The sequence below is a fragment of the Mytilus edulis genome, unplaced genomic scaffold (genome assembly GCF_963676685.1).
Source record: "Mytilus edulis unplaced genomic scaffold, xbMytEdul2.2 SCAFFOLD_862, whole genome shotgun sequence".
NCBI lineage: Eukaryota > Metazoa > Mollusca > Bivalvia > Mytilida > Mytilidae > Mytilus > Mytilus edulis.
The window spans coordinates 1-19,847 of record NW_027267936.1 but is presented as its reverse complement, the minus strand read 5'-3'; the positions used below and the strand labels follow the sequence as shown (position 1 = coordinate 19,847).

At 32.2% G+C, this 19,847-nt stretch overlaps 1 protein-coding gene across 1 annotated transcript; it reads left to right on the top strand.

The window, feature by feature from the left end:
• The first annotated feature begins 5,472 nt into the window (after positions 1 to 5,472).
• On the top strand, positions 5,473 to 19,671 carry LOC139506280 (uncharacterized). Its single transcript, XM_071295425.1, has 3 exons — positions 5,473 to 5,806; positions 19,048 to 19,300; positions 19,580 to 19,671. The coding sequence occupies exons 1-3, from the start codon at positions 5,658 to 5,660 to the stop codon at positions 19,652 to 19,654; spliced, it is 477 nt and encodes a 158-aa protein (XP_071151526.1). The 5' UTR covers positions 5,473 to 5,657; the 3' UTR covers positions 19,655 to 19,671.
• Positions 19,672 to 19,847: the final 176 nt, after the last annotated feature.

Sequence of the window (19,847 nt, the reverse complement as noted above, 5' to 3'; positions counted from 1 at the left end):
TAGGTTTGTTTACTCTTTTTTTTTCCTGTAGAGTTCTTGTATTAGCTAAATAATATTACATGTTCTCTATTTTTTGTGCCATTTTCACATTCCTTGAAGGGTGTGAGAAAAATAATCAATGGGCTGCATAATATTTCTTTAAAAAAAAACAAGGGATATTTTTAGAAGCAGTTGTGCTTCACCATAAGACATTAAACATTTTTTTGCAATTTGACATGTGGACAGGGAATACATAAAAAAAAAAAGAAGATGTGGTAGGATTGCCAATGAGACAACTCTCCACAACAGACCAAATTAATAACTATAGGTCACTGTACAGCCTTCAACAATGAGCAAAGCCCATACTGCATAGATAGCTATTAAAGGCCCTGAAATAACAAATGTAAAACAATTCAAATGAGTAAAAACTATTGGTCTAATTTATGTTAAAAAACATTTAATGAAAAACAAATATGTAACTCATCAACAAACAACAACCACTGAATTACAGGCACATTCATACAGAATTAACTAATTAACAGGCTTAACTAATCAGATGGATACAAATAGAGATACATCTAACAAAAACACAGAGTGGATGTGGTCGGGTACTTGTATATATACCAACAACAAAAAGACACTATCAATAGACTGTCAAATTTAAGTTCACTGATTTGAGTAAAATTGATTTTTAACATACTATAAAAATGTATATCCCCCCAAAAAATCTGAAATAAACAGTTATAAATGTGTGTACTCATTAAAATATATATCAGAGTTTTGTGTGTATTTTAGTCTAGACACTATCTATTCAACTATAGAGATTACCTCCAAGGACGTCTGACTGTCACATAAATATAAATACCAATTGTGCAATTAGACTTTTCTAGGTCTGTTTGATATCATTGATTGGTTGGTAATTGCTTTAACACTTTCCCTACTGAATTTATTTTTTTCACAGGATATCTCTTGTGATGATTTCATGTTACAGGTTTTAAAAAATTAGTTTAATAAGGTGGCTCGGGACTATTCGACTGCGCATAATTTCACGCATTAATTACAAAAGTATTTGTCGTAATTTTTGTTAATATTTTGATTGATTAGAAATATTAAATCATTGTAGTTATGTGACTAATAGAATATTTTCGTTATTATCGGTATTTTTTAAAGGGTCAAAATGACATTTCACCCATTTTTACCATTTTCCCGCCAAAATTTGGGTTGTAAGGCAAAATATTTTTTTTTCCTTATCGGTGACTTATGTTTTTTATTGGCTCATTCTTTGAAGCTGTATTCAAGCTTTTCATATTACAGATTTGGAACAATTGTCATATAACGTTTTTTTGATATTCCGAAAAATATATGTCAACACCTCTATTTCCCCTATCATTTCATTGAAAAATGGTCCCTTTTACATACCTGTTTAAAAGTAAAATTTTGAGTTTAAATGGTACGTGACCCCCTATTTTTTTTTCGACCAATTTGATTCAATTTCTTAAAAGAATAAAATAGCCTAAAATACGGCACTTCTGATAGAAACTTCTAATACGCCCGAGCCACCTTAAGTATCGTTTTTACTGTATAAGAATGATGATTTGTGGAAAGTATAAATCAACAAAATGGTTCACCTTTATTTTCCTTTCATTGTTGACATTCTTTTTCTTTTAAATGGCTGAACACCACTAATACATGCTAAACCAATCTCTCAATTGAAGGTCACATGAAAATGGATTCAATAAGGTTGAATTATTCACTTGCAAGTCAGTAATTCATCACTGGTGTTTCTTTCCTCATATTGACAAATTTGGAGCAAATTGGCTAAAAAAAAGGAATTGTTATTTCATATTCTAACTATTTTTATATCTCGTAGCTTATGCCCTTTTTAAAGTATGTGATGAGGTCAGTTTATGGGGAACAACTTCCATAAAAAGAATAGTTTATTATTATCGGGGTGTAAAATTTGTTTGATTTAAAAAGTATATATATAATATTTGAGGGTATGGATTGGGCTTAATACAGAATAGAGAATTATGGGTTAAATATGCTATAAAATTTGCCAAAAAAATAAAGAATAGAAAACAACAGGGTGCTAACATAAAAAAGAAAAGAAAAGAAAAACAATCAAACTCATATAAATACCTCCCTTGAGACCCTCATATTTAAGAGATTTGTATTTTGGAGAATTACAAATTCCTTTAAAATCTTTTTGGTGGATGCTGAATGGTATACAAGTCATTTGTAAAATGGATTACCAGAAAGTGCTGAAACATACCTGTCAGTGTGAAATGTTTGTTACATACAGATAAAGAAATTAGATAAACATTTTTTTTCTTTAAGAAGTTCCTTTTATACAATATTGGCTTATTAGAATGAAAGAAATAGTCTGAAATATTTTTTCAACTTCAATTTTTTTTTCAGTATTTGATGCTGATAGAACAATTGATATCTATACTATTAAACGAGAATACCTCATTTTGTGTGTCGCTTCTCTTCCTTCCACAATAAATCAATCATCATGCCTCTGTGTCCTATAGGTTACTTGCACAGTCACATGAGTTATTTTGGGAGAAAAACGACATAAAGTTTTCTGTTTTCTTTGAAATGTTTACTATTTAAGGGGTCATACGACTTGCATATATATTAAAACAAGTAAAACATGCTCAACTTCATCTAAAAATATTTTACCTGAAGTGGGACAGACGGACGAGACGGACGGATGACCGAACAAAAGAATCGGCACAGACTAGACAACATAATGCTCACAATTGGGGCATAAAAATTTATTGTTGAAAGGGAAAATAGTGATTTGGCAAAAATAAAAGTAAGGTAGAGATTAGAGGGAGACAGGACCTTTTTCGGGGCATCGGGATCGGGTGTTTTTAAGCTCGATTTCGGGATATGAATTTCTTTAAATTCTGCATCTCGGGATTTCATGGTTTTAAGCCCGGGATTTCGGGATCAGGACCACTCCGATCGACAACCCCTCAAATTAGCCTTAGTCGGTATTAGTCATTTATACATGATTCAAATCCTACCATTGGCATGTTAATAAGGCTTTCTCAACAACAAAAAAGCACTGATGAATTGTCATAGAAGCATATTTTTTAGACTAATAATGGTCTATATATAACTTAATAAGCAGTTACATTTATTTCATGTTTAAACGGTGCAAATTTTTAATTTGATTTGACTTTTACCAAAGAAAGCATTGTAGCAAAGGAGAAGAATAATTGTGGTCGTAGGCCAGAAACACAAATACAATTGAATTTAACAGAAAGGAAACACATATAGGACTTTGGAAAAAGGGAGATACCTTTTATGTAATTCTCCATACATAATATCTTTTACAAAAAAAATCATCTTACAACAGTTCACAAGCTGTATATGCCCGCGATTTCGCGGGTGTGTTCCAGTATCTATTCGCGGGTATGTTCTAGTATATATAATATTTTAGCAGTCAGGGCCGTAACTAGCCTCTTATAATATTGAGGCAAAATTTATTCGCCGAGCGTAGCGAGGTGAAACAAATTTTGCGTGTGGTCTCGGGGCCGCTTAAGGCCCCCAGAAGCTCTGAGAAAAATAACGCAAGATCGTGTATTCTGAGCGTTTCCCGGACTCTTTCTTACATTGAAACGCAATTAATTTTAAGCTATTTCTTTTGACAATATACTTGTCTCAAAACTCATTGTAATTTAAGACTTTTAGGTTTTACGGGGACAACATTAAAAGTAGACCGATATGTAGAATAAAGCAAAAACCGAAATTCTCATAATCATTATGTTTGTCTGTTCTTGTCTTGTATTGTGCTTAATTCAGACTTTGGTGATTTTTTTATGGCTAGATTATAGAGTGACAGTGCAGTATTATATTTTAAGTACTAGTACTGCTTAAGTCGACACTAAGGACCATCTTGACCTTGTTTTATGGTATTAATGATTCTTTTATTGTTGAAGACCCTCCATCAACTATCAAGATGAAGAATAGGGAAAAAAACTTTGGCCATTGATCATTTGTATTTTTTCTATTCATTGACTTCGTGTGAGATAAGGTCCTGTGCACGTTTACTCCATATTCTTTTTTTTCTGTTTAAGAGTCTAAACATGACTTCATGCAAGTTCAATCCTTCAATGTAAAAGGTCATATGGCAATACATTGACTTTTTTTAAAGATGATTTGATACCGGGAAATTGGTGGTCTTACTTTAATTTAAACCATGTCAGCTATCTAGTTTCATCTACAAAAAAGAGCCAGTTTTGTATTCTTTGATATCAAGTTCAGTTCTCCATGCAGAAACGACAATTTTTTTTATGTCCAGTAGCATCGTATATTCTTAAATAGTTTCTCGTACAATGTCTGGACATCGGTGGACATGCAAAATGGCAAAACCACAGTTTACGAATGAAACTCAACACTCTGCAGAGTATATATATATATATATATATATAGTTATAAAGTAGGACAATAAATGAACAAAAGACAAACCCGGGACACAGAAGTACAAACAATAGACCATCAACTCTGAAAACATGGATTTCGAAAAACATGCACGGGAGACATCAGAGAGACTTGCAAGACACTTTCCGTGAAAACAATTCAGGTTGATATGAAGACAATCCTGTTTCAGTTTTTTTTTTTTTTTTTTTTTTTTTTGGAAATTTCTAACATGTGGCATTTGCCTCATTTGCCTCAATGTAGTTACGGCCCTGGCATTGCACAACATCCCATCCTCATTGTTCTAAAAAAAAGAGGCAAAAAATACTGAAGGGACATTCAAAACTCATAAGTCGAAAATATACTGACAACATCATACATACGTTACAGATCAACGATCATCAACTTTATTCTGTGTACAAATAATGCCTGTCTGATAGGATTCATATAACTGCCTTTAGACCCTAGTTTGTAGTATTCATTGATTAATGAAACACTAGTCTTTGGGCTTGAAACTAACTTGTTTAACCTTATAAAGAATAACAATATATTTATAGACCATTTATTATGATTTCATGTCCTTAATGATTTAGATATGATTAGATATTGCTTTCTAATCTTATTTGCTCTTATATATTTATTATAATGTAAGCTATCATTATAATGCTATGAAAATGATTGACATTACTGAACAAGCGCATTTTTCCATTGTTCAATATGAACAGTAATTTTTGTTGGAGGTTATATAGGAGGGTTTGGATGGGTTTAAATGATTTAAGAATAATGCCCTTAAAAATATAGATTAGAGAATAACAGGCAAAAAAAGTGAAGATTAGAGAAAAAAAAGGTTATTTTTTTTAAGATTAGAGAAAAAAGGGGTGAAAATTAAATGTTTACAGAATAACAGACCCCCCCCCCCCCCCCCCCCCTATCAAGACCCTCATATAGAGACCAGGGTTTAGGGAGTGGCAAAAACCGAAACGTAACCGTATCTATACCAGTTTTGTTTCGTATACTTCTATTTATTAGTTATATAACAAACTGGTACATAGTTATTTCTTTCCTCTGTTAGTGTATACTTATGCATCGGAACCAGGAGTTGGTTATATAACAGATAGGTTTGTTTAAAACGAAACGTGATCTGAAACGTGCATTTTAAATTTATAAGCTTAAGATAACCTAACAATAAAACTGGCATATATGCACCTACAGTGAATACTAATATTTTTCACTGAATTTTGAAGAAAATGGATGGGAAGAAAAACGGCGCAATCAACAGCACAAATGGTCATGTTTCAAATGGAGATATAAATTCGTCTAAAGAGGAGCCTAAGCTATCATGTTTACAAAAAATAAGCCACAAGATTATTTCCGTTTTGGAAACAGCATTTTACAGGTATTTATTTTTAGGAATTCCCATAAGAATTATGATACATGTACATGTATATACACATTTGTGTTTCTAAATACTAAATTTCATGTAAATGTAATCTGTTAACTTTGTTAAGTTTATTAACTAATATGAGGCAGGCATTACCTGTAAATGGGGACGAAGTCTGTATGAATTATTTTTTTGTAACTTAATTATTTGTCAAAAAAAAAGAAACGGAAATACCGTAACGTTTCCGATTTTGGTTCTGTTGTTAGGGATTTTAGTTGTGACGTTATTTAAATTATGACGTCATATGCAATGTAAACAAAGAAACGCTATCATTAGGTAACGTTTTTTCATATCAAGGAATTATAAAAAATGAAATTGGTATTGCACGTTCCTTCCTATTTTATACTAGACTGATAAATATATATTTTACTCAAAGTTCCATACAAACGAGACCGGAAAAAGGAAGTATATTGTACATTTCTGCGCAGGTCCGGGATTTCAAAACATGACATAAAAAAAAATTGAACGATTTTGAGTTCATTAGTACAATGAAAAATTCGGGAAATTTTCCCGAATTTTTTTTTTTTATTGAATTTTCTACTGTTATTGGGGACTTCGTCCCCATATAACTTGTCTAAAGGCGCCCTTTAAATTTACCCGATTATTTCAAATCTTACAATTATTTATAACATTCAGGGATCTCCATGACCTATTTTATGATGCCAGGGGCACTGCCATTAAAATATCTGCTGCAACCGTCAAATGAATCCTGCTATCGTTAAATTATCTTCCCCCATCATCAAATGATACCTGCCATCATCAAAATTTGTTTTTGTTTCTCAGGCAGCCACCATTTTTTGTTAGCAATAATAATCAATTCGCCGTTACAAAAATTTCTATAATACACAGGGGCGGATCCAGCCATTTTAAAAAGGGGGGGTTCCTAACCCAGGACAAAGGGGGGGTTCCAATTACATGTCCCCATTCAAATACATTGATCGTTCAAAAAAAAGGGGGGGTTCCAACCCCCGGAACCCCCCCTCTGGATCCCCGCCTGATACATAATTCTGGATAATATTTTCAAACGCGTACACTAAAACGTTGTGATAGGTTTAAAAATTTAAAACAATGGCAAATGAGTACTACAATTATCAATAATATTTAATCACTTTATAAGTTTAAAAGTAAATAGTACATAGTTCTAATTGTATGCAATTTGTATGTAACAATTTTTTTCATTGGCTAAAAGTTGCCGTCAAATCCACAGTTGACCAGGCGTAACTAAGGAGGGACAACCATTTTTATGCAGTTATTAAAGCTGCATTATGCGAGCACCCTAGATTTGTGTTCTACCCAATAAATCCTGAAATACTTGCCATTGTTATTATCTAGCTTGTTACTATGTTATATATAACTAATTGAACACTTTTTTAATACTTTTTATTCTGGATTACAAAAAAAATGACCAGAAAAACCTTAAATGATCGTCGATTTATCCAAAAGTTTTAAAGTTACACATAGGAAGTAGTGCTTATTAAAAATCCTTGTGTAGTTCATTATGACTTGTGCTTTTAGCTAAGATGTCAAAGAACAAACAATTGTATGAAATATTTAATCGCCGAAAATGTCTTAAGACAAGCAGTTTAGATTTCCCAAATGACAAAAGTCGTAGGAATATTGTTTGTCATCAATACGTAGTACAACTACGTCAGTAGTCTATTATATAATTCATCTGTTCATGTTGTTGGCGGCAATTTCAAATTAGAAAAAGAAATTTTCGTAGCTTTTCAATTTGGAGGCAGGTGTGCAAATTAGCGGTGGTCCGAGACCTTCCACTTTTGCAAGCGGAATTTCGACTAGGATAGTTGGTTTCTAGCTACGCCCGACGTAGTCGCCTTACATTTGAAAGAAAATAAGAAATTACTTTGCAAACCTTTTCACCATGTTCACCAAAGTCTCCAATGAAACGAGCTAAAAACTTATTTTTATCATTATTATTCATGACGGCGATGTTCATTTTGTTCAACCGCTAGCTTTATACAGAAAATCGCCGACAAATATTGTATGAATTCGAGTAAAATCGTATCTGATTGACAAAAACAACATTGTAAACACATAACAATGGCGGCCGTGAAGACAAAATTTTACAAAAGCGGATCCGATTCCGGAAGCGGATAAGGGTAATTCCGGGTTTGACGATCATTTACAAAATAAATCCAAGCAGGTGAAAAAATACATCTATGCATGGTTTAAAATGAATATAAACACTAGTATTGTAAACCCAAAGATATATGTAAGAGAAAGAAAAAGCAGAAAAATATTTTATTCAGAAACTAAAAATTAATTTTTGATAAATTTTAATTTAAAAATCCAATACAACGTGACAGCTGGGAACAGTATATCTAACAATATACATGTTCATTGTCAGAGTCTAAATTTTCTTTATAAATGATAAATGATGATAATGCATGTGAGATGCTTTTAAAGTGTAAACATATTACTGCAATTTCGAGGGGTTATTTGTTTTTTCTCAATTTTGAAGGGTCAATTAAAGTAGCTGAAAGTTTCATTCTTTATTTTCACAAATAATGCAACTATATTATATATACCTTAATGTAAGTAAATCATATGATATATAGGTGGCATTCTTTGGGCCACTCTACCCCCTCCTGTTTGATAACTTGGAAACGGTCGAGCTCCCCACCCCTAAACCATATGAGGGGCAGATCCAGGATTTTAGGTTAGGAGGGGCGCAAACTTAAATTTTCGTCGAGCAGAGCGAGGCTAAAAAAGAATTGAGGTAAAATTATCGGAATTTTCTTTATTAAGCTGAGAACAACCCATGCTTTGCAAATTTAAGGGGGGGTGCAAGCCCGCAACTCTCCCCCGTCTGAATCCTCCCCTGCATATATTCAAGTATAGGACAATATAATAAATAAAAAATGAAATATAGGGGGAGTCCCTGGAGTTACCCCACCCCCTCCTGTTTGAGAACTTGGAAACGGTCAGGATCTACACCCCTTAACCATATATATTCAAGTTTTTGACAATATGAAAAATCAAATGAAATAAGGAAAGAGTTGCTAGGGGTCACCCCACCCCTCCTGTTTTAGAATTTAAAAATGGTCGAGATCCCCATCCCTAAACCATATATATTCATGTATGGGACAATATAACAAATCAGATGAAAGATATGGGGAGTCCCTGAGGTCACTGTTCACCCTCCTGTTTGAGAACTTGGAAATGGTCAAGATCCTTACCCCTAAACCATATATACTCATGTATGGGACAATATAACAAATCAAATGAAATATAAGGGAAGTCCCTGTGGTCATCCCAACCCTCCTGTTTGAGAACTTGGAAACGGTCGAGATCCCCACACCAAAACAATATATATTCATGTATGGATCAATATAACTAATTAAATGAAATATAGGGGGAGTCCCTTGGGTCACCATACCCTTCCTGTTTGAGAACTTGGAAACCAATGAGATCCCCACCCCTAAACCATATATATTCATGTATGGGACAATATAACAAATAAAATGAAATGTAGGGGAAGTCCCTAGGGTCACCCTACCCCCAGTGGCGGATCCAGAAATTTTCATAAGTTGGGCCCACTGACTGACCTAAGAGGGGCCCGCTCCAGTCACGCTTCAGTGATTCCCTATATAAGCAAACAAATTTTTTCCCAAAAAGGGGGGGCCAGGCCCCCTGTCCCCTAAATCCTCTGCCTACCCCTACCTGTTTGAGAACTTGAAAACCGTTGAGATCCCCACCCCTAAATTATATACATTCATATGTATGGGACAAAATAACAAATCATTTACATTTACTATGGGCAAGTCAGTCAGACCTCATCTTTGATCCCTGTTGTAGTGTACATTTGTCTGATTCGTGTCTCATAACTTTTGTACTATAGAACACAAACTCAGTTTTCTTTCCAGGGAAACCAGTCCATTCATACTATTACATGTTCATACTACGTCAAATTGAACTTCTAGCAGTCAAATAAAACCAAGGTTAACTACCAAATAGAACAACTTCAATCATTGGGAACTTGTACCACTGCAGACTCACCATAAAAAATATACATTGATATATGCATTGCTTTTGAAACCTTGATAACATATAAATTATTTGCCTTAATAAATAAATCATTAGATAAACATGAGTTTACTACCGGTATATATGAATGTTTAATGTTGAGGCAACATTGCCACAGTTTTCATAATTACGGTTGCCTTGGTTTTTGGTTAACTGCCTTCAGCGCTTACAGCGCTTTGATTAAATGATTGAATCAACAAATGTTCGATTACTACTATATAATTTAAAATAAAACAACACCTACCTCGAATTCGCCGTTTAAATGATATTTTATCCGATTTGAAGCATACAGGTAACGTAATAACCTCCAGTTTGTAAGTTTTCATTTGTATGACGTCACATTTACCCATGACGTCTTGGCGCCAAAATCATTCATGAAGTTTCGCAGATTTTTTTTTATTTGTCAAATTTAGACATTTTTCCAATTTTTATCGTATTATTTCTTTTTGAAATGCATTAGAATCGAAATAACTGTACTGTAGTTGAAGAGTTGCCACCGTCAATTTTGATTTGACGGTCCCAAATCTCCGTTTTACTGTCTCCGCTACGCGTCGCCAGTAAAACTGCAATTGCGACCGTCAAATCTACAATTGACGGTGGCAACTCTTCAACTATATATACAGTACTGTTATTCCTTAAATATATAAACTGCAACTTAATAAAAATTAATCTGAAGAAATTTTGTATCATAATTCCGAAATTCATTTCGTAGTTAATAATCAAATTGATATATTGGGTCTTCCATTTAAACTTTTTAAGTTGTAAACATGCCCTTAAAATATTACCTTTAGATTTCTTGATGCTGCAAATCGATGGTACCTGTTCATGACTTCTGAATTAGACAGTTGAAAAAATATCCAATCGATTTTTAAGTCATACAATTACCAATATAGATAGAAAACTAAGTGGGAACCGTAAGGAAAGCTTGTGGTCGTTTTTGACAAAGGGGGAGCAATGCAGGCTTGGCATTGGAATTGTTACACTTTATAACAATCAGGCCTCAGGGATATAACTCTTTAGGGTTATTACAGAAAATATCTTGAGTGTGATTACAGATACTTTCATGAGTTGTCTATTCTTTAATAATTAAATTTACAAAATCTGTAGGACTGACATGACTGAGGATTCGTTATTTTTCGATACCAATTTTTGTGTATTTGGGTTTACGACATTAAATTGTCAAAGAATGACAAATTTTCTATAAGATTATAAATGTATGCAAGATTCGGGAAAACCATGAAATCAAATATCCACGAACATGCAAATTTTCAATAATCCATGGAAATTGGTACCCAAGAAGATAAATGAATCCACAGTAACATAATTATCTTCGTTATTCATGTTATTTGTAAAATAAAGCAAAACAATTTTGATTTTTATCTTTTTAAGCTCTAGTGATAACTCCTGAAACTTTGTGCAGAAACTAAATGCATAGGCTAGCCTTGATAACTAATTTTTGAAATAAATAAATACATTTTTGTCGAGCCTGGGACTTTTGTTGCAGAAAGCTTGACATAGGGAAAGTGATCCGGCGGCGGCAGTGTAAGCTCACTTCTTAAAAGCTTTATATTTTAGGAGGTGAAAGACCTGGATGCTTCATACTTTGTATATGGATGCCTCATGTTACGAAGTTTCCATCAGTCACATGTCCAATGTCCTTGACCTCATTTTCATGGTTTAGTGACTACTTAATTAAAAAGTTAATATTTTTTGTAATGTTAAATTCTCTCTTATTATAAGTAATAGGATAACTATATTTGGTATGTGCGTACCTTGCAAGGTTCTCATGCCCGTCAGACAGTTTTCACTTGACCTCGACCTCATTTCATGGATCAGTGAACACTGAACAAGGTTAAGTTTTGGTGGTCAAGTGACTCAAGTCCATATCTCAGATACTATAAGCAGTAGGTCTAGTATATTCGGTGTATGGAAGGACTTTAAGGTGTACATGTCCAACTGGCAGGTGTCATCTGACCTTGACCTCATTTTCATGGTTCAGTGGTTATAGTTAAGTTTTTGTGTTTTGGTCTTTTTTTCTAATACTATATGCAATGGGTCAACTATATCATTTATATTTAGTGTATGAAAATATTTTATGATCTATATGTCAGTCGCGCAGGTATTATTTGACCTTGAACTCATTTTCACGGTTCATTGCTCAGTGTTAAGTTTTTGTGTTTTGTATATAAAAAAAGGAGATGTGGTATGATTGCCAATGAGACAACTATCCACAAAAGACCAAAATGACACAGACATTAACAACTATAGGTCACCGTACGGCCTTCAACAATGAGCAAACCCCATACCTGGTCTGTTTTTCTTAAACTATAAGCAATAGGTTTACTGTTTTTGTTGTATGGAAGAATTGTGAGATGTACATGCCTGCATGGCATGGTTCAGATGACCTTGACCTCATTTTCATGGTTCATTGGTCAATGTTAAGTTTTCTTGGTTATATTTAGTTTATGTGACAGTTGTAATAAAGCTTTATATTTACATGATTTAGGACTATCGGCATAATATCAATGATTAGTAAAGAAGACGAGACATTTCAGCGTGTGCACTCTTGTTCTTTTAACCATGGTAAATTAATGAGACAAGGCTTTTAAGGGATACACTTAGCTGTAATAACAAAACTTGGGAATTACTGGGAAGCTTGCGCAGAACCTCATTACATGTTCTGATCATTATCTATAACTATGAATTAAAAAAAAATGTAATTAAGCATGATTTATGTCTGAGCAAATGTTTGGAGTGTAGAGAAGCTGTATTAACACCCCTTTTCTGTAATAAAATGGGTGTGACCTATGCATTATTGGCAAACTATTATGAACTGTTATATCTTTCTATAATTAGGTATACAAAAAGACAATAGTACTAGTTATATCAATGAACTTGTATACAGTTTTAACAAAACTAATGATGTACAAATGTATATTGTCCCTTTGAAACATGTAACATATATGTTATCACAGTTCTTTGATTTTTATAGTCCACAATAACAAATGTATATTATTTTTCTCTAATAACCCTATATATAGAGTTATATCCTTTACTGTAAAATAGATTGAATATTATTAGCAATATATCAGCCTGTTCACAATTCCTTACTATTTATTTGGACTAGTAAGATTCAAATGTATCTGAAACAAATAGGTATAATATCAAACAGATATCTAGGAGAAACGTGCCTTCTTTAACTTTAGGAGTCCCAACCCATTTACATGACAGTGTACTGATCAGTTACCTTCAGAAATTTTACATTTTTTCTTAATGATTTTTTAACGGGAACTCTGAGGAAATATTCTATAACAAAAGTTCAGTATTTCCCAAGGTCCTTTAATCAGTTCCAGACATTCTGTTAAGTAAATTCAGGAACATAACTGAACGGAAGACCATTTGTTCCAGTACAAAAACCTATTTGGTAATTTTTTTTAATGTAAGGTTTCCAAATGCAGTTGATTGATAACTGTTACTAGACTGAACTCAGTTTTACCAGTCATTTGCCAATGTCCGACAGACCTTGGAATAACTGAAAGTTAGTGAAGAACTACATTTTGTATATACCACAGTTACAAACTTCTTTTCCTCCTAGAAACTATGAAGAAAGGGTTACAAGTAATATATATGCTAATTTTCACATGTAGTTTTAAGTACATGTACATTCAAACTGCTTTTTCTTTTCTTTGTATGTATACTAAACCGTTGTTGTTTCTTTTTGTTATTGTCTTTTTATACGACCGCAAAAAATTTAATTTTTCGTCGTATATTGCTATCACGTTGGCGTCATCGTCGTCCGAATACTTTTAGTTTTCGCACTCTAACTTTAGTAAAAATGAATAGAAATCTATGAAATTTTAACACAAGGTTTATAACCACAAAAGGAAGGTTAGGATTGATTTTGGGAGTTTTGGTCCCAAAATTTTAGGAATTTGGGGCCAAAAAGGGCCCAAATAAGCATTTTCTTGGTTTTCGCACTATAACTTTAGTTTAAGTAAATAGAAATCTATGAAATTTTGACTCAAGGTTTATGACCACAAAAGGAAGGTTGGGATTGATTTTGGGAGTTTTAGTCCGAACAGTTTAGGAATTAGGGGCCAAAAAGGGCCCAAATAAGCATTATTCTTGGTTTTCGCACAATAACTTTAGTATAAGTAAATAGAAATCAATGAAATTTAAACACAAGGTTAATGACCACAAAAGGAAGGTTGGGATTGATTTTGGGAGTTGAGGTCTGAACAGTTTAGGAATTAGGGGCCAAAAAGGGGCCCAAGTAAGCATTATTCTTGGTTTTCGCACCATAACTTTAGTTTATAAGTCAATAAAAATCTTTGAAATTTAAACACAAGGTTTATGACCATAAAAGGAAGGTTGGGTTTGATTTTGGGAGTTTTGGTCCCAACAGGTTTTTAGGAATAAGGGGCCCAAAGGGTCCAAAATTGAACTTTGTTTGATTTCATCAAAAATTGAATATTTGGGGTTCTTTGATATGCCAGATCTAACTGTGTATGTAGATTCTTAATTTTTGGTCCCGTTTTCCAATTGGTCTTCATTAAGGTCCAAAGGGTTCAAAATTAAACTTAGTTTGATTTTAACAAAAATTGAATCCTTGGGGTTCTTTGATATGCTGAATGTAAAAATGTACTTAGATTTTTGATTATTGGCCCAGTTTTCAAGTTGGTCCAAATCGGGGTCCAAAATTAAACTTTGTTTGATTTTATCAAAAATTGAATAATTGGGGTTCTTTGATATGCCAAATCTAACTGTGTATGTAGATTCTTAATTTTTAGTCCCGTTTTCAAATTGGTCTACATTAAATACCAAAGGGTCCAAAATTAAACTAAGTTTGATTTTAATAAAAATTGAATTCTTTGGCTTTTTTGATATGCTGAATTTAATCATGTACTTAGATTTTTGATTATGGGCCCAGTTTTCAAGTTGGTTCAAATCAGGATCCAAAATTATTTTATTAAGTATTGTGCAATAGCAAGAAATTTTCAATTGGACAATATTCAGCAATAGCAAGAAATCTTCAATTGCACAGTATTGTGCAATAGCAAATATTTTCAATTGCACAGTATTGCGCAATAGCAAGAAATATCTAATTGCACAATATTGTGCAATAGCAAGAAATTTTCAATTGATTGGAGTTATCTTTCTTTGTCCAGAATAGTAGTTGAATCAACTTAAATCATTGTTTTATACAATGCACAATGTATATTCACTTTTACTACCAACTGATAAATTAAAACACTCTTTACCATTCAGTGATAACAAGCACTTTTTGTTACATTTTAATATTTTATGATGTATTTAAATGAGTAGTTATTGTTGCAAACTCCATTAGAAATTTGAATTGAGATTAGTTTTGAGAAAAGGGAAAGGGGGATGTGAAAAAAAAATGGTGGTAGGGGGGGGGGGGGGTTAATTTTTCTCATTTCAGATTTCATAAATAAAAAGAAAATTTCTTCAAACATTTTTTTGAGAGGATTAATATTCAACAGCATAGTAATTGCTCAAAGACAAAAAAAATATTTTAAGTTCATTAGACCACATTCATTCTGTGTCCAAAACCTATGCTGTGTCAACTATTTAATCACAATCCAAATTTAGAGCTGAATCCAGCTTGAATGTTGTGTCCATACTTGCCCCAACCGTTCAGGGTTCAAACTATGCGGTCGTATAAAGCTGCGCCCTGCGGAGCATCTGGTTAATATCTATATGAATGTAGTATACTTGCCACTTGCCAATAAATGATAGAATTAACATTCAAAGGGGATATTTATGTTATATTATGCTTTTTGTATAGCAAGAAGAAAGAAGGTCCAAACCATCGCCGTTTGACCATTGATTTGGAAGATGTCCTTTCTAATCTGAATGTGAGCATTATGTCACACAAAACCAACCCCTTACATGAACTACAGTTGTATTGAATTTAATTTTGAAAATTATAAATCTTTTGAAATTCTTTTGAAAGAAACTATATATTCAAAAGCAAGGTAAGATATTGATTTGTCTAAAACTGGTTATAAAATTAGTATTAAAAGATTAAGGACATTATAAAGCAATGATGTCATGTCCCCACACTGGTATATATATATATACAATGTATACGTAACTTTTAACATGTCAGTAAATTCTGTAAATTGTATTTTTTTCTATCTAAACATGCTAAAATTAAAAGGATTTTTTGCAAAAAAATTTACAAATAAAAAAATATTTGTCTGAAAATATCAACATGCAGTTGTTTTTATGCAACACTCCCATTATTGAATAAGTTAATAGTAGAGCTAAGGTGTATACATTGTATACTAAACTATCCTCTATCCTACATGTCCTAAACCTGACCCTTATCCCAACCTAGAACAATATCTAACCATAACCATAAATGAAGGCTAACCCTAGTGAAAAAGACAGAAATTCAGTGAATACCATCATATTGCATGTATTGCATGTATTGTAAAATGTTTTAGTTGTAATGATTAAATAACTTGAAGGGTATATCTGTAGAGTAGTAAATGCATAGTATGTAATTTTATAGAAGGAAAAAAAGACTCCCTTAACCATGTTAACAAAACTTTGTTTAACAAGCTTTGTACTGTAAGCACATGTTGCCCTTTAATAATTTGTTTCAACTTCCAAGTTTATTGCCAAGGGTTTTTCAACATGTTCTGGACAATGAAATTGTTTTATGGTAGTTAGTCATAATATGTGTAAATTGTAAGCCGTAATCCATAAAAATAAATAAATTGAAGAGCTAAAATTTACATGTACATATACAATGTAAGGTTCATGGTCAGTATATTTGTAATCCAGCTTTGCTTAAGTACATGTTGTAAACATATAAAATGAAATAACCTATCAAATTCAATGAGGCACCATTTTAAAAGTCAACAGGTTATGTGTTTATAGAACGTCTGTTGTACAGTTATTACATTTAGACAGTATCTTGGGGAAAAAAACAAAAAGTATATGGGTTCTCAAAGTTATATACATGTAATAAGGCTAATAAAATTTGATATAAACATGTAAAAAGGAACAAAAAATACAAGTCTACTAGTACAGAGACGATGGACTGAGGTTTATAAGTTTAATAAATAATAACTATAACTAGGATACCATGAAATTCCTAAAGTAAAAGTACTAAAAGTTAAACTATTAACTTTCATTAAGTAAACTTTGTTATTATTTATGTATTTTGGTTTATGATCATTATTTACCAATTACAGTACAGGGTTCTTCTCTGTATCATGTTTTTTAGTAAGAGAATCTACAGACTCACCCATTTTAATTGCTTGTGTCAATGCCAATATTGTGAAGAAAAAAATGCCTTAATTTATCATTTACATTTTTTTGTAAGCCTTCACAACAAAATAAAATAGAAGAGAATGAAAGCAAGTTACTTTTAAAAATTAATTCTCAACTATTGAACATGATGAAAAATTGATTCTCAACTATTGAACATGATGAAATGAAGATAACTGGACTCAGCTGGCTGCTGGTAACTTTTGCTGCATCTTTTTAATCATCAGTACTAGTTTAGGAAAATGTTTCATGAACTTGCCTTAGTGAGAACTCTTGTCAGTACATGAAGACTTAAATACTCAAATACTTTGTCAATGATCAATGAAATGCTGATTAACTGACTGCAGAGATCCAATCTTATTTCTTGGCCTGTACCAAGGAAATAGGTTTATCTTAAACCATTTAAGCAACTATTAACAGTGATATTTGAATGGTCTAAGCACTTTGTTAAACCCCTACCAGACCTAAAAATTTAAAGACCTTAAAAAGTTTGAAAGATTGATGACTTATCTACATGTATGCAGTTGCCAATCACATGTGAATTCATCAAAATAATTGTCATTGATATCAACTTGAAAAACCATATACATTGTAATCATGATAGTACATTTGTACTTAAGTTAGTACAAAATTAAATGCCAAATGTTTTAAATTTAAATGGAACACATATATAACTAAGTTGAAAATAGTTTTAAGGATTAACCAGAGCATAAACATGATAAACTGAATAGTTTATAATTTTATTAAAATGTGAAGTTTTGATTCAATCATAAAGGTATTAAAATAAATGTTAGTCATTACCAACAACAGAAGTCATTTTCAAAAACTGCAGGCGTTGGGTATATATTGTACCCTACATTTCAAGACTGTCAATTGCAACTTATGGCATTTTCTTTGCATTATCACTTGTTATCTTGACATACATTCTGATTAAATAAATGTCTAAACTAGCAAGTGGTCATGGTGGTAAAGCTTCTTTTCTGTTTATCTGTTTAAATTTTAAAGGTATTGGACTTTATTTTGTGAAATTATCGAGTTTTCTCCTACAAATGTAATCTAAGTTAATTAGATTTTACTATCCTTAAAAGCTGCTTTCTGTTTGATAACCTGATATTATTCAGATTTGTTGTTCTTTTAAAAAATGTATGTTATGAACATCATTGGGGATGAGGTGAATCATTTACTCACAGCACATCTAATCATCGTAAAGACTCTCGAACATTTCATACATGTATATATATTTATTGTTATTTATTTAAGAAGTGGTTAACATTGTTACCATTACATGTACATGTAAATGTATGACATGTATACAGTCATTGGACAAAAGTGAGTCCTATTATTTCAACTAAAATCAATATTTTTCAAAAAAATATCACCCAGTAACTACATGACTGATTTATATCAAATAATTACCATAAGATGTAGAAATGTTTAAAGTTTTATTGTTTATTTGGCCATGATATTATTCATGCTTATTTTAATTTTCTGATGTGGTGAACACAAAGAAAAAAACATCTTGAACAGTTTGCAATGTATTCTAACCAAATCAAAATCATAAAATATTGCATTAGTGTTGAACCCATCAGATAAATTAATGAAAACAAACCTCACAAAATTTATGGCCAAATAAATTATAAAATCAGGAACTTCAGACATTTCTGCATCTTTATATGGTATCTTTTTATAAAAATCGCTCATAAAGTTATCTGGTAATAATTAATTGAAATGATGGGACTTTTTATGACTGACTTTTGTCCTATGACTGTATGTTGTTTGATTGAATAAGTTGTCATGTTTGTAGTCAATGAAAATTATGTTAATTATCATAATTACTATTTCAGACTAGGAAGATTAATAGGTACTTATCCATGGAGGGTTATGTTAATCTCAACAATTGTGACTGGACTTATTTGTATAGCTGCTCCATTTACCTTTACTGAGTCTGCAGATGGAGATGACACACTCTGGGTTCCTGTCAATGCTAAAGTTCTGGATTATAAATCATGGGTAGAATCAGTATTTCCATCAACCGTTAGATTTGGTACCATGATATTTGTTAGTGACAATGTACTGACACCTACAGTACTATCTGCAGTAAGTTTATTTAAGTAGTACGTTTGTGCCTGTCTTTTCTCAGCCTACTTATATTGTTTGCAGATTTCAATCTTAATAACAATGCTTGAGCAAACATTTATACAACAAAGCAAGCAAGGCATTCAAACTCTTACTCTGTATGCATTAGAGAGTTTACTGTAATGCTATATTGACTCATTTAATTTAGTATGTTTAGTTTGAACAAAAACATTATTAATGATGATGTAGGATGTATATAGTACATGTACCTTCTAAACTTAAAGTATTATTTAATTACAGATGTGGACTATATACAATAGCAGTATAAGCTTGACGACAGGAGCAAACAACTTTTCAACACTCTGTATACAGTAAGTTGTGCATGTTTTTTTATTATGATAATTTGCAATGTAAATTTGTTACTATAAATTCATATGTTGAAGGAACAGGTTAACATTAATTTCGGGCATGATCCACTTTTTAGTTAAATCTGACTCTATTTTTTGCTCAACAATGTTATATATTAGATTTGCTGGAATTTTGTTTTTATTCAAGTGCTTCTAAATTG

Excerpts from the sequence above, each read along its gene's own strand:
- LOC139506280 (XM_071295425.1), top strand. The coding sequence starts at position 5,658 with ATGGATGGGAAGAAAAACGGCGCAATCAACAGCACAAATGGTCATGTT. Across the intron at positions 5,807-19,047 it reads TTGGAAACAGCATTTTACAG|ACTAGGAAGATTAATAGGTA; the intron begins GTATTTATTTTT and ends TTACTATTTCAG. Across the intron at positions 19,301-19,579 it reads CACCTACAGTACTATCTGCA|ATGTGGACTATATACAATAG; the intron begins GTAAGTTTATTT and ends ATTTAATTACAG.